The sequence below is a fragment of the Hemicordylus capensis genome, chromosome 2 (genome assembly GCF_027244095.1).
Source record: "Hemicordylus capensis ecotype Gifberg chromosome 2, rHemCap1.1.pri, whole genome shotgun sequence".
Lineage (NCBI taxonomy): Eukaryota > Metazoa > Chordata > Lepidosauria > Squamata > Cordylidae > Hemicordylus > Hemicordylus capensis.
In genome coordinates this window covers 82096130-82112586 of record NC_069658.1, presented here as the reverse complement: position 1 = coordinate 82112586, position 16457 = coordinate 82096130, and the positions used below count along the sequence as shown (strand labels likewise).

The window sequence follows — 16457 nt, the reverse complement described above, 5'->3', positions numbered from 1 at the left end:
TCTTCTAGGCCTTCACATCTCTCATCCTGGACTGCGGGCTGAGCAGATGAAACCATCAGGAGAAAAGGATTACAGTCTGCATGGCCTTGCTATATTAAGACTTTTAAAAAATCTCTATTCCCTGTTTGGCCTTTGTGCACTAAACTTCTTCATTCTCTGGATTCAACAATCCCAAACTGTCCAGAGACCCAGGGGCATAGTTAGGGGAGAGGGGGCGCATACTTGCCCCTCTCCCCAGCGGCCCCTCAGAGTGAGGGAGATAATGAAGAAAATGGGGAGAGGTGGAGCTGGGGGCCCCTCAGGAGCTGGGGGGCCTGGGTTCTCTAAACCCATCTGCTCAATTATAGCTATACTTCTGCAGAGACCAACCAATTATGTGGCACTGCTGTAGGGCAAGTGGCATAAAACAATGTTAATTTAAATTATTTTCTTAAACATTTATCCTGTTAAGCTACAGAGCTCTATGTTTCATGTTCAGGTGACTATGTACTCCAAGTGACTTTAGATATAATATTATTGCACTGGCATATTTGTGCTCCAGAAAAGATACACCAATAGCTTTCCTGCTTTAAAAGTTACAAGATGCTTTATGCTATTTTTATAAATGCATAATGGTGCACATTTATAAATTATTATAAATGCATTATAAATGTACTCATGATGCATGAGTGGCAGATAAAACTATGCAATTCTTGGGATTGGCATAACCATGTGGCATTGGTTTATCGACAATGGTTATCACCTTTATTCTTATGAGGGTTTGACATGAACATAGCTGTGGATAGTAATACAAATCAGGCACTAGTGCAGCTTTTAGTAATTAAGCATATTTTCACACATTAATCTAAGACTGATATGCTTTGGTTTAAATATTTGTTCAGGTCACAGAGTCTTTTACAGAGCTCTAGAAGGTACTGTATTTGCCTACTGCAGTGACATTTGTAGGAGTGTGTGGAGGCTACAAATAAGATGGGAAATATTGCTGTCTAGAGGACATACAATCTCATATGGACAGGTCAAAGGTAAACTCTAGCAAGCTTAGGGCAAGGGAATATCAGAAGAAATATTAAGATACAGGTGTGACAATTTAGGAAAGCCTCTGTAAAATTATTTATTTATTTTATTGTTAGTTTTATATACCATCATTCATTAAAATAATCTCAAGGTAATTTACAATACATTTAAAAACAATATTGCATTTTAAGAGGTAATTTGGAGCAAAGAGAGCATTAGCTTGACAAGCACACAATAGAAAACTGTTCAGATGATAGAGAGCAACTAGTGAGTATACCACAAAAGCAGAGAAATAGAGAATGGAACCAAGAGGTCCAATCTGAAATCCCTTAGAATCATTCCCCAACCACAGAACTGTTAAATTCTTGTGACAAAACTTCCAGTAGTGGTCAGATAAAAGTCAACCTACAAGTGAACACATGAAAGGTACTTTTTCACACAACGCATAATCAATTTGTGGAATTCTCTGCCACAAGATGTGGTGACAGCCAACAACCTGGATGGTTTTAAGAGGGGTTTGGATAACTTCATGGAGGTTGAACGGCTACTAGTCGGAGGGCTATAGGCCACCTCCAGCCTCAAAGGCAGGATGCCTCTGTACCAGTTGCAGGGGATTAACAGCAGGAGAGATGGTGTGCCCTCAACTCCTGCCTGTAGGCTGCCAGTGGCATCTGATGGGCCACTGTGTGAAAGAGGATGCTGGACGAGATAGGCCTTGGGCTTGATCCAGCAGGGCTGTTCTTATGAAAGAAAACCTGACAGCATGCTGCTTCATTGCAAAGCTTGTTGGAAGGAGGAAAGTTGAATTGGAGAAGTGATGGAAAAGAGGGTGTGTGTAACATTTTGTTTCTCTTTTCCAAGCTGCTCTTCCCTCAGACCAGGATGGCATAACTCTGGCTCTCCAGCTGTTGTTGGACTACAACTCCCATCATTCCTGACTACTGGTCACTGGATGGGATGATGGGAGTTGCAGTCCAACAACAGCTGGAGGGCCAAAGTTGTGCAGCCCAGCTTTAGATAACAAGTTTTCCATTGTAAAAGTGCACTTGGAATCTTATACGGGGGGAAGTGGCTGGAGGGATATGTGGAGAAGCATTACAACTCCTTCCCCTCACTGCTTTAAAATGTTCCCACTCCCAATACTGGTCCCAGCTTCTCCCTCCAGGATACTCTGTTGAGGAGCAGGTGAGGGGATGTGGGCAGGGAAGTGGAGTGGCCGTGGTCTATAAGAACAATATCTCCCTGACCAGGATCCCTGTCTAAGTGTCTGACCATATTGAATATGTGTACCTAAGTTTGAGGGCCAGGGATAGACTGGGACTTCTGTTGGCATACCGATCACCCCACTGCCCAACAGAGTCCCTAACTGAGCTGACGGACTTGGTCTCGGGCTTGGCGTTAGAGTCTCTCAGGCTTGTGGTGCTGGGGGACTTCAATGTTCACTTTGGGACCAATTTGTCCGGGGCAGCTAAGGAGTTCATAGAGGCCATGGCAACTATGGGCCTATCCCAGGTGGTCTCAGGACCAATGCATATTGCCGGTGGTTACACACTTGATCTGGTCTTTCACTCTGAAAAAAGATGGTGCTCCATGGGTGGGGACTCCTTCCCCACTGTCATGGATGGACCACCATCTGGTTAAGGTTGGACTCACGACCAAGTCAAACCTCTACAGGGGTGGAGGGACCATTAGGATGGTCTGTCCAAGAAGGTTACTGGAACCAACAGGATTCCAAGGAGCCTTGGAGGGATTTAGTATTGGCTCTGCTGGTGACCTTGTTGACACTCTGGTGGAGAATTGGCATAATCAACTCACCAGGGAGGTGGACACGATAGCTCCTAAGCATCTGCTCCAATCTGCTTTGAAACTGCTTTGAAACTGCCCTTGGTATATGGAAGAACTACGGGGGCTGAAGCAGCGAGGTAGATAACTAGAGCGCAAGTGGAGAAAGACTTGATTTGAATTCGACAGATTATTGCATAGAGCGCATTTGAAGATCTATGCTAAGGCGATACATGTGGCAAAGAAGCTATTCTTTTCCTCCCGTATCACGTCCACAAGTTCATGTCCGGAGGAGTTGTTCAGGGTCATGAAGGGGCTAATGTGCGTCCCTTCCCCCTTGAACCAGCACTTGGAACCAACAATTACTCACTGTGATGTTTTTAATGAGGTCTTTTTGTGGACAAAATCTCTCATATTCAGGCCAACTTGGCTTCAAACTCTACAACTGTTACAGAATCTGATGCCAAGGTGTCCAGCAGCTCCTCTTATGTGATTATCCTGGATCAGTTTCAGTTTGTGACTCCTGAGGATGTGGACAAGTTGCTTGGAATGTTGCGGCCTATCAATATGCTGATGACACCAAAATCTATTTCTCCATGTCTACATCACCAGGAGAAGGTATAACACCCCCTAAATGCCTGCCTGGAGGCAGCAATGGGCTGGATGAGGGATAACAAGCTGAAGCTGAATCCAGATAAGTCGAAGGTACTTATTGTGCAGGTTCGGAACTAGGGAGATGAGTTTGATCTGCCGGTTTTGGATGGGGTCATGCTCGCCCGAAAGGAAGAGGTGCACAGTCTGGGGGTGCTTCTGGATCTGAGCCTCTCCCTGGTGTCCCAGGTTGAGGCGGTGGCCAGAGGTGCTTTTTATCGGCTTCGGCTGATACTCCAGCTGCATTTGTTTCTTGAGTTGAATGACCTCAAAATGGTGGTACATATGTTGGTAACCTCTAGGCTGGATTACTGCAATGCACTCTATGTGGGGCTGCCTGTTTACATAGTCCAGAAACTAAAGTTGGTTCAGAATGTGGCAGCGAGGTTGGTCTCTGGGTCATCTAGGAGAGACCATATTACTCCTCTGTTGAAGGAACTACACTGGCTGCCAATATGTATCCGGACAAAATACAAGGTGCTGATTATTACCTATGAAGCCCTAAACAGCTTAGGCCCTGGGTATTTAAGAGAACGTCCTCTCCGCCATGGGCCCCATCGCTTGTTAAGATCATCTGGAGAGGTCCGTTTGCGGTTGCCATCAACTCATTTGGCAGCTACTTGGGAACGGGCCTTTTCCGTTGATGTTCCTGGACTTTTGAATGCACTCCCTACTGAAATAAGAGCCTCCCCATTTCTGGCAACTTTTAAAAAGGCACTAAAGACACATTTATTCACCCAGGCTTTTAATTAGATTCATAGTTGTAATTTTTAATATTGAGTTTTAAGTGTTTTCAGTGTTTTAAATGTATTTTAACTGTAAACTGTCCAGAGACGCAAGTTTTGGGTGGTATAGAAATATTATAAATAAATAAATAAATAAATAAATAAAAACTGTTTTGCAATGAAGAAGAGTTTCACGACAAACCTACATGTTAACATGTCGTTAGATCATGTTCCACATTAACATGTAGTCAGCAAATGTTGGGTGATCAGGTTATTAAAGTGGAGTGATTAGGTTATTTAGCACTGGATGCCACATAGAAAGCCACCTATTGACACAGCGGGGAAACGGCTTGACTACCAAGCCAGAGGTTGCCAGTTTGAATCCCCACTGGTATGTTTCCCAGACTATGGGAAACACCTATATTGGGCAGCAGTGTTATAGGAAGATGCTGAAAGGCTTCATCTCATACTGCGTGGGAGGAGGCAATGGTAACCCCCTCCTGTATTCTACCAAAGACAACCACAGGGCTCTGTGGGCGCCAGGAGTAGGCACCAACCCGACGGCACACTTTACCTTTACCACACTGAAACTGCACCACAGTAAAGGTGGACTTTAAGCTTGACCTCTTAAATATAATATTCTGCTATCTAGTAATGCTACTTACTATTTAGCATTTGTATAACGTTTTGAGTGTGCAAAGTGCTTCACATGTATTACTTTGAAGTAATCCTTGCAATAACCCTTCAAGGTAAGGAAAGTTACCCATATGGCAGATGGGGAGCTGAGGCTGAGAGGGATGAGTAAGAGAAGGTAGAAAGTGTGTGTGTGTGTGTGTGTGTGTGTGTGTGTGTGTGTGTGTGTAAAATAAAGACAATGCTGGAGTAGAAGATGGGAAATGGAATCAGAAGAACCATTAAGAAGTAATAAAACTCTCAGAACTGGAAGTGAAGGAAGTTTGGATATTGGCAATTTTATCAGAGAAGAACTGGATAAAAGAGGTACCAAATACAAGACAAGAAGGAAGAACATGGAACAAAGGATCCGACGAACCCCAGAAGGCTTTGAAACAGAGGGAAATAAGAAAAGGGAAGAAAAGTGACAATAAATAATAATCAAAGAGCAGAAAGGGAGCATTAGAAAGCTTTAGAGGAGGATGCAAATAATAATAATAAGATTAATGGTATGATCAGCAGAATAAGTTGGCAACATAAGAGAAAGAACAAGACCAAACAGCTTAGCAAAGCATGAAAATGTTGTACCCTAGAATCAAAAATATGATCTATCTATATTAAAATTACCTAATCAAAATAGGAACACAGGGAAAGAGTTAAGCAGAAGGATACAATCAAAATCAATAAGAAATTAAGACAAATGACCCAGAGGATGGAGCACTGCTATCCTTATGTTTTCAGGAGAATAAAAACAAAGAACATGATGTTCAAAAGATGAAAAAGAACATGAAGAAGAAAAAGAAAGTGATTGATAACATCATCACACAGTAATCCACATTTCAGTTAAATCAAGCCAAGAGAGTAGAGAGAAAAGGAAAAGATCCCAAAGAACAGGAAAGAGCTCAACAAAGCACAGCAAAAGAAAACTGAAGAACGAGATTAGATAAACAGCAAGAACAGGAGGAAACCAGGATTAATGGAAGCATTCCTAGCTAACAACAAATTAGCAAATCAGGTAGAGAATACAAAGGAGAACAGCAGAATAAAACACACACAGCAGAACAAAAGAAAAATAAAAGAGAAATTCATCACAACATTGGGCCTCACAGAACTATTCCTCATAGGTTCTGCTTCCTTATGTTAGTAAACACATTCCTCTTTCCCTTCTGGCTCCAATACAGGCACATTTTATGGCAGTTTGGGGCTGGGGGGTGGATAAGCTAGAGCAGCTACAAGCACTCACAGGCTCTGGCCGGGTACGGACATATAGAATAACTGCAGTAATAGCTGGCTGAGGTTGTAACTAGGGATGTGCACGAAACTGGCTGGCTCAGTTCGGCTCGAATCTGGACTGGATCTAAGCAGTCCCCAGATGGCTCAGGACAGATCGGGCTTGGCTCTGTCCGGTTCCGCCGTCGAACTGGCTCGAGGGGTTCAACAGCTATATTTGTGAAGGGCTGTGCCGGGTGTGTGTGTGTGTGTTCCTAAGGCTTTTTACTTTTATGAAGCACCACTGCGTGGCGGGATGGTGATGGGAAGTGGGGTGGCGGTGAGGGACAAGTCTTTAAAGTGTGTTTTTTCATTTTTACCTAAAAGAAGTGCTGCAGTAGCCGCAGATGGAGGCGGGGAAGTCTCCTCCACTGTCCCGCCTGCCTCCCAAATGACAGCCCAGTTCGTCTGTGGCCTGTTTTGGGCCTTTCTGCAAGTGTGTGCATGCACAGAGAGGCCCCAAAACGGGCCACAGCCAGCCAGGCTGTTATTTGAAAGGCAAACAGAAGCGTGGGAGGAGTCCTCTCACGCACAACGCTGGACAGGAGAGGCAGCTTGGTAAGATCCCAGTGTGTCATATTATGGTCACCTTCAGTTGCCTTGCAATGTAGACCTTTTTTGTTCTTAACATTCAAGGTTATTATAATATAAAGGATTCCTGTACATTTGTTACATTTTGGTAATGATTTTCCCCCCCAAAAGTATTATACTCAAACCTTAGATGCCTCCTTCAGGTGAAGGTGTTAGCAATAGCAATAGCACTTACATTTCTATACCGCTCTATAGCCGGAGCTCTCTAAGCGGTTTACAATGATTTAGCATATTGCCCCCCAACATTCTGGGTACTCATTTTACCGACCTCGGAAGGATGGAAGGCTGAGTCAACCTTGAGCCCCTGGTCAGGATCGAACTTGTAATCTTCTGGTTACAGGGCGGCAGTTTTACCACTGCGCCACCAGGGGCTCTTAGTGGGGAAAACTAAGCCATTAGAAGATTTAAAAACAAAAAACTCCAGTACCAGTTCTACAGCTAAAGTACTCAGTGAAATAGAGCACAGTGTATTACCACTGAGTTAATCAAAGCTGCTGGACAAGAATGTTGGAAATGCTTTCTAGAATAGCCATTTGAAGTAACTAGTCACCACATAATAATCCTTAAGTGTACTCCTTGTGTTCAACCAAAGTTGCTAATACATTTCTTGGAAAGAATATGCTTTCTATGTATCATTAAAAACTACTCACCTGTAAATAAATTTCTAAGCCTTGCCGACGCTGTTCAAGAACTTTTGGCACCCAGTTCCTCACATGCTTTGAAGGGATTTCTGGAGTTCTTATTAATTTCTTAAGCTACAAATATGAAGAACATGAAAATAAAGCAAGCTTCTCCCAAGTAAAATAAGTCATCTCTTTAGAGAAAAAAAGAAATAGGAATTTTTATAGCAGGGAATTTATATTAAATGATAGAAAAGGCCATAATTATAAAATTATACAGTGAATTTTTAAAGTCAACAACATTTAGTGTATGAATATACTGACTTTATTCAATTGCAGAATAAATAATAGGTTGTTTTATACAAGACTGTGAACTGAGTTTCATAGTGAACAGGCAACATTGAAAGCAATTTCTCCAGTCAGGAACAAAACATTATGTTATAGAAGCCAAAAATTGCTATATGGACAGCCCAATATACAGGCTTAATAAAATACCAAGAATTTAGTTTAACTCAGATTTTAGCTGTACTCTGGTGCATTATGTTTAGAGACAAATTTTAACAATTGCCTTACATGCTCAAAACACACTCAACAAAGTCCCTTTGCAGGAGTAGGGATTAAGAAAACAACAAATAAGCTGTGAAAGACTGAACTGAAAATACTATGAAATTATAGTAGTTTATTTCTGACCCATGGCTGGGGAGTTAAACCACCTGTGGACACTGAAAATAATTTTCATGTTTCCCAGGCAAAACAAGATGAAAGAAAGGAATTGAAGTCAACTATCAGTCAGCAGTGGAAATGAAGTGGGGGGACAGGAAAATGAAGCTTGGCATTTGTGTAATAGTAAGTTGAGTGTATATTTTACTATATTAGCACCTGATTCTAAGCATCAGTGTAACATTACTTCCCTAGCGGTATCTGATTTCAGAGGTTTGCATGCAACTCTGTTCATTTGCTTCTCTTCCAGCTGTCAAGCCATTGTTTAAACTTTAAGTGGTTGTGTGAGTGGGTGAAATATGGGGGTGGGGAAAAACTAAGCATGCACTGGATGTGTAAGGGGTTTCAATGTGTTTGTGGAGCGGGGTGGGGTGGGAAGAATCCCCCCAAACTGAGTGCACCTTCCGTGACCAGAGCTACTCTCATGGAAGGTTCCTGCCTCCAGTTTCCAGAATTCTCCCTTCCATTGCAGCCCCTTGCACCACAACCTTTCTGAGGGTTCGGGGTGTAGCTATAATTGAGCAAAAGGGCTCAAAGAACCCAGGCACCCAGCTCCTGAGGGCCCTCCAATTCCACCAATCCCTATTTTCTTCATTATCTCCCTCACTCTGGGGGGGGCCATCAGAGAGAGGGGTGAACACAGGCCCCCTCTCCCCTAGCTATGCCCCTCGGTTCCTCAGAGTGCTTTATATTGAGGGGGCTAGCTCATGGAACTGCAGCAGGGGGAGGGGGAGGCTGCTAGCACAAGATCCACTGTACTTGTGCTACGTAGGGTCCAACCCATAAGACCTGCATTCATTTACATGCACAAAAACATAGCCAGTCTGCATGTCCACAGCCAACAATGGACTGAATGTGTGCATTTTCCTTGGCTGACAATCTGACTAAATTACTCAATGGAAATTTCAGTGAAATTAATAGGAGAAGTTAGTGATGACTAACCTATCTTATTAATTTCAGTGGCACTTCCATTGAGTAATTTAGTCAGGATTTCAGCCCTTGTTCTGCTTTTCCACTTGTAGGAAGCAAAATAGCAGAATCAGGAAAAAAGTATAAACTGTTTCTCTTGCCAAAACACAAAAGATTAAAAACTCTTTCACTTCTGAAAGAGCGAAAATAAGGTACAGACAGCATTGTTGTAATAACTTACATGTAATATTTACCTTTTTATGGAGAGCATGGAATTCGCTATACCTCTTTTCAACGAAATGCTTTCTTCCATTTGTTAGTACCTCTATCCTAAAAACCTGAAAGATAATTAAAAAGATTATTTTTCTGTGCTCAGAAACTGTTTCCTAATGTGTTCACTTTGTGATATACTGTAGCTGCTTCCCTCTTCTCTTCTGTGGATACGAAGGCGCAACATTGATCAATGAATATTCTGACTAAATGCCCTGCTAACCAGTTGGTTCTGCCAACACATCTAAGAACAACTGTGGTGTGTGTGTTTGTTTAAATCTATTAGATTGTAATAATAGTTACTAGAAAATATTTAATATGACTGAAAAATAACTGATTTAAAAAAAAACCCTATTGAAAGTATCTGTGTCTTATCTTTCAATCACATAACAATATGTTAACAACCTTACAAATGTACAATTCGGTGACAGAAGTAGTAGATCTTGTAGAACACCAGAGATATAAATGCAAAGATTACATTGCAGGTTAATTTCCTCCTAACCTACATATTCATCTCTAGTCTCAGCTGGGCTTGCTCTGGTGTTTACACCATTGGAAGGGTGGGGTGGGGGAATCCTTAGTGCGGGCTCATTTTCTTTGCATGATGTGTATGACAGCTTTTGCTGCTGTCTCTGGAAGGTTGAAAGGCCAGACAAAGAAGCTCTCTAGATCCACTAATTAGTAGCCACTAACATGACATTTTTTTGATTTTCAGGTCACTGGGTTAGATCTCAGGGCAGGAGACAAGAAATATCTCAAAATGTTCATGAAAACATAACCTAATAAACCAACATCAGTAGGAAAGAATAGAAATGAGAGACCATCTACTGTATCTGAAGTTTCCTACCTACAGATTTGTTACATTAGGAAGTAACTGCATTATACCCAGAAAGAAAGAGTCAAAATCAAAAAGAGACAGAAGCTACTTCAAGAACAGAAACTATCTATGTGTAGTTTTTTGTTTTTTTAAAGTATGTCACTACATTTGTACAATTTATTTTTTAGGGAAAAACATAAAACCAAGGAAAACACCTAAGAGTACTAAATACTACTATATTGTTACAAGATAGATATCCATCATTGTGATGGGGTGGCCCAGTGGGGACAGAGGCAAGTGATGGGGTCAAGAAGGCCTGGAGGTAAAGTTTCTGAGCAGGCAGAAAGGGATCAAAAGGTCCAGAGTCAGAAGTCATGGCTGAAGACAGACTGGTACTCAGGTACTGGCTCAAGCAGACGATAAGATGGTGCAAGAGAGAGTGAGGCAAAGCAAGGGAGTTTTTCAGATTTAGGAGTCAAGCCTTGAAGAATTCTTGTATTGGGCCAGCAGGGCCGCAACTGGCTTTTCAGGTCACCCAATTCTTTGTGGGCTGGCTGGCTCACTGGTTGGCTGTTTCACGTCCCACCACTGACAACGGGCAGTCGGAGCAGCAAGGTTGTGGCCAGCCAGTACCCACCTCAGCAATCTGTTTTAGTAATGCACTGGCGCAGAGAATAAAGGGCCCTACTGCCAGATTCTCTGGCTTGAGCAAACTGCTGCTTTAGAGATGGGCAGCACAAAAAGGACACATGCTATTTCAAGGGCTCTTGTGGGAATGCATGTGTATAATGCCTTATTTTTTAACACAGGAGTGAATGGAAACAACAGAGTGATGTACTAAAAGAAACCACTGGAATGGGGGGCTGAATCTGCCTATGCTCACTTTAGTCTCCTGGAGGAAGGAGATTAGTTTGGCAAAACTGTCCCTAGTTTTGCCATCCGCCATTCACTTTCTACAGAACTCGAGTGGAGCCACTGATTCCTGAAGCAGCTCTTGTATGCATAGCCTATATTCAGTTTGTTTCTTCGTCATGTTGGAGTGCAGCGCTAGAGTGTAACACACAGGGCCAGTTTAGATGTAAAGTGGAGCCAGGATTAAAGCACAGCTTCATGTACCATCTCTCAGTTTGTCAAGTGTGCACTCCCCTCATCCCCTTAACACGTGAAGGTTGCAAAAATTTTTTTCCAGAACGTGGCTTAGAACAAGCCTCTGGACGATTCTGACTTATTCTAGCCAGAGTTTCAAAATAAACCATGAATGGAACCTGGGGATATACTCCAGCTTCAAATCCTGGTTTATTTTACAATTCTGCAGAGAATAAGACCAGATCACTTGGTTCAGTTGCAAGAAGCAATCCTAGCTTATTTTAAACCAGAATAGGAAGTAATGTTCTTCCAACCCTCAGGTAACTGGGGGGCATGATCCTGACGCTAGCAGGCAAAGGGGTGATTTTTGTTAATCTCCTCTTCCTTCTGAAGCCAAGTCAATATTACATTAGGGTCGCACGACCCTCAAGGACATATTTTTGTGACGCGCAATGAGTTTCAGAGGGAAGGAAAGATCACAAAAATCACCCTTTTCCCTGCTCACAAAAGCCATGGGGCACTCTGGAACTCATCATGTTGCAGTTGCCTAGTGTTAGTATAGATATCAGCCAGCGTTTTCTCTAAAAATAATTTCCATCTGTGTGCGGAATAAGATTTGGCAGTGGGGTGGCAGTATCAAGGCAGCGTGCGTGCACATGCATTCAGAGTGGGACCTTCCTGATTCAGCCTGAGCAGGATCTAAAATTAACTGAGTGGATATCAAAAAACATGTGAGTGCACACACATGCGCACACCTTAGAGGGAAAACTGATGTCAGCCACTGTGTTCCAATCTGAAGCCACTGGGCCCATCCTCTGCTTGTCAAAGGATCCTTCTGCAATCTGAAAACAATCCTACTACATCACGTTATCTCCCCATCCTGATACAGGAGTCAGCATATCAAATCCTGTATTACAATAGATGGCACACTTTTGGCTACTTACACCTCCCCCCCTCGCCTCTTATCCTAATGTTGTAGATCTAAGTGATCCACGCCTATGGTCATGATAATTAATTCTTTCAAAACCATTTGTGCTGATAGTTATACTGAAAATGGGATGTTCAAAGTCTTGTAATTTGCAGCACTGAGAAAATGAGCCTAAAACTATGGCTGCTCCATTATCTTCACTTTTCAATCACAGTTTTTAAGTCAATGCTGCATGTTATTGGAATCTTTTGAAATCATTAACTAATCTGGAAACTGGGAAATATTACAAGGACAAAACAATTTCATGGGCGTTGCTTCTAAAATATTGACAGTCTGGCCATGTGAGGTTAAAAGCCCTAGAATAAAGAAATGTATCCAGGAACATTTAAGCTGAACACAAATAGGGGCGGAAGGAGAGCAGGATTGCACCTAATCATGTATTTTGGCTTTATGCACATTCAGCATAATCTTTAAAGGGCTTACACACATAATTATGTAGACTGCATACAGGGATACAGGCATAAGTGGGCACAATCCTGCCTCTGTGCATATTCAGGTAATGACTGAGAAGTGCTATACTTTTGTCATACATTTATGAGTGTCAATATTCCGGGGGAGGGTGCATTTTATATTCTAAAAGAGAAATAAACACACTTCACTTATTCATGTTATTATCAGCTCTCCAGAGCTTCAAACAGGAGTTTCTCCAAGGCCCACCTAAAGATGCTGCCAAGGATTGAAACCGAGACCTTCTGTAGGGATGTGTGGAACATTCCGTGGCTGGATGTGTGGAACGTTCCGGGCCATTTCAAGTGTTCTGAGCTCGAAACAGAACACCCTTAAAATGGGGACCTGTTTCAAGCTCAGAACAGAAGGATCCATTCTGAGGTGGAATGTTCTGATCAGAGCACCATTTTTTAATCCAAAGTGATGTTCTTCTGGCCTCTGCACATGCACGGCAGCCATCTGTATGGTCAGCACCACTATGCAAATGGCCACCATGCATGCGCAGAAGCCAGAAGACTGCCATTTTGGACTTCAAAAATAGAGCTCGTTATGGGTCGGAATGCTCCAATGAGTCATTTCATCAGAACAACCAGCTTGACAGAAAGTTCCATGTATTTTGTATTCCATTCCAATCTCAGGATGGAATGTAAAATGCATTTTGTGCACATCCGTAACCTTCTGCATGCACACAGATTCTCTACCTATGTGCTACAGCCCCTTCCTATAAAGCTACACAGTGAGGCTTTTCTTATGACCAGTGTAACCCTGCTTGGGCTGCCCCAAGCAGGGTTAGGCAGGTCATGAGAAGCAGTGGGATCCTTGTGGATTCCTCTGCTCCCCTCCTGCCTAACCCGCTTAATAAACCCAGCTTTTAGACGAGGTGCTCTTGCACCCTTAACCCGGCTACCAGAATTGTGTGATTCCTCAGACTGCATGTAGGGGAAAGGTAAGTGGAAGGCAGCCTTCCTCCCGCACTCTCCCCGCCTGCCCAGGACAATCGTGAGAAACGCCCCACTATTTTCATCCTTATTTGATTAGAGAGGTGTATTCTAAACACATAAATGTTTGTGTATGAAAAAAATTGTGTATTCATAAAAGGGAAAACATACTAGGAAAATGGACCCATCTAGTACTAATTTACCTGAAAAACTTCAGACACACCAACAAAATGAGGCACTTCACACAATCGCTGTGAAGCGCCATTCGGGGTAGTGCAGAGAGAGTGGGCTTGGCCTGCTCTCTTCGCACAAGGGCAGGGAGCCATCCCTGGGTGGCCGGATCAGCCACCCACACGATTGCCAGCTCCGTCACGGAGCCGGCAGGGGCGGCATGGATCAGGGGCCAGCCAGCATGCAGAAGTTCCAGGAAGCCCCGTGCAAGTGTGTGGGGCATTCTGGAGAGACCCCCGGGGCCAAGAGGCTTGTTTCAGCCACCTGGCGGGGGTCTCCTCATGTGTTGCCATGGCGCGGAGCCGCGCCATGGCAGCACATCCTCAGCAAAACCGGGTTAATGGAGCGCTTGCTCTGCTAACCTCATTTAAGGGGAGAGGTAATTTTCGTGGTTTGATGCTGGGAGCCACACGGCTCCCGTGGTAGCAGATGACCAGGGGAAATCTGGCAATGCTCCCTTAGCCAGATTTCCCCTGGTTGTGGGAATAGCTTCATTACAGGTTGGTGTTCAATTCAAGTAAAAGGTTAAAAAAAAAAGTCTCAAAATATAGAAGAATGCACTGGATCAGGGATTTACATTTTTCTCTCCAAGTATTCAGGCCTTGCTGAAGCTGAGCAAAACTTCCAGAAATTTTCATAAGTAATGAGCAGTAAACTCCTCTATAAAAAGTTTATTTTATCAAACAATCAGTTAAGATTTTACACCACTAAAAATCTAGAAAACTGTGCCTCTATCCATAATAAACAATCCCCATTTAAATCTCTTTTAGAATTTAATATGTACCGACCTACAATTCTGATCTGGAATGGTATAATGGTTAAAAGCATCAGACAGAAGATTAGATCTACAATTATTTGGCAATGAAATAATCTTACTTTTTCTTAACTACAAAATAACAAAAGTCCAAAACTAACAAATCTTTTTCTGCATGTAGTCAGTGCTTAGCAAGGATAATCACTGGCCATTTAAAAAGTCCTCCAGAATTTAACTTGTGTAAACAAAGACAGGATGAATTGCTTTCGGTTTGAACGAAGTGTTGGAAACTTATATCATTCTGTGACCATCATGCCAAAAAGATGACATTTTAGCTCATAATCATCAAAAGGCTGGAGAGGAAGAACTGGGCCCTATTAAATCAAAGCCCTGTTTTAAGAACTCTTTTAAGGAAGTCATAACAAAGTCTTTCATGGTTTTTGGATCAATCTGCATAACAGCTGTCTTCATTCAAAGTAAAATTTTAAAACAGACCAGTATAAGTCATCAACTGATTACCTAGTTATAATAAAAATATGAAAGGCAATTATAAATTGGGGACACTATCTCCCATCAGCCCATTACTGTAGCATACTCTTCCCAGTCTCCTAAACTTGAATAACATTGTTTTCAACCTTGTGATTAAGAGAAACTTACTTTAAAAAAAATTGTGTTAAATTTATATACCACCTTTCATTAAAAACAATCCCAAGGTGGATTGTTCAAGTATTACTTGATTGTTCAAATAACAATAAGGGATGCAAAAAGAGTTTGAGGTGCATATAGCTAGAAGTGTCAATGGGAATAACAAAAACTACTTTAAATATATCAGAAGCAGAAAACCTTCCAGGGAAGCATTTGGACCCTTAGATGATGAGGGATTATTAAGGAGCATAAGAGGAATGCAGAGAAGCTGAATGAGTTCTTTGCATCTGTCTTCATGGAAGAGGATTGCTGACCATATACCTGCTCCAGAACTGAGTTTTTCAGGCTTGCAGACTGAAGAACTGAGCTAATTTGAGGTGACGAGAGGATGTTCTAAACTGTTTTGGAAAACTAAAATTTAACAAATCGCCAGGACCAGGTGGCACCCAAGAGTTCTGAAGGAACTCAAATGTGAAATTGCAGATCTCCTAGCAAAAGTATTAAGTTGTCCCTACAATCAGACTCTGTACCAGAGGACTGGAAAGTACCTAATGTAACTCTGGTTTTCAGAAAGGGGTCCAGGGGATGAGGGGTGAGGGAATCCAGGAAACTACAGGCCGGTTAGCCTAACTTCTGTGGCGGGTAAATGGATGGAAAGCATACTTAAGGACAAAATTGTTAAACATATAGAAGAAGAGGCCCTGCGGAAGCAGAACCTGCATGGCTTCTACAAGGTCAAGTCTCACCTCACTAAGCCTTTGGAGTTCTTTGAGAGTGTCAACAGGCATGTGGATAAAGGTGATACAGCTGACACAGTATACTTGGACTTCCAAAAAGCTTTTGACAAAGTTCCCCACCAAAGGCTTTTGAGTAAACTTAACATTCATGGGAATAAAGGGATTCATGTGTGGATTGGTAACTGGTTGAAGGACAGGGTTGGAATAAATGTACAGTTTTCATAATGGAGGGAAGTAAGGAGTGGGGTCCTCCAAGGATCTGTACTGGGGCCAGTCCTCTAACTTATTCATAAATGGTCTAGAAGTTGAGGTAAGCAGAGAAGTGTCCATATTTGCAGATGACACTAGGCTATTTAGAGTAATGAAATCCAAGACAGATTGTGGGGAGCTCCAAAATGATCTCTCCAAACTGGGTGAATGGGTGACAAAATGGCAAATGCGGTTCAATGTAAGCAAGTATAAAGTGATGCATATTGGGTCCTGGTGGACAGCTTGTTGAAAGCATGACAGCTGTAAAAAAGGCGAATTCCATGCTAGGGATCATTAGGAAGGGGATTGGAAATAAAAATGCTAATATTAGATTTGCCCTTA

General features: G+C 42.4%; 1 protein-coding gene across 1 annotated transcript in view; it reads right to left on the bottom strand.

Annotated features, from left to right (window-relative positions):
* Positions 1-16457, bottom strand: part of SNX24 (sorting nexin 24) — a 112654-nt gene that overhangs the window by 39583 nt on the left and 56614 nt on the right. The window contains exons 2-3 of the mRNA XM_053294408.1: positions 9208-9291; positions 7355-7459 (exon numbers count right to left, since the gene is read on the bottom strand). Coding sequence (XP_053150383.1) covers positions 7355-7459; positions 9208-9291 — 189 coding nt within the window. The remainder of the gene's footprint in view (positions 1-7354; positions 7460-9207; positions 9292-16457) is intronic.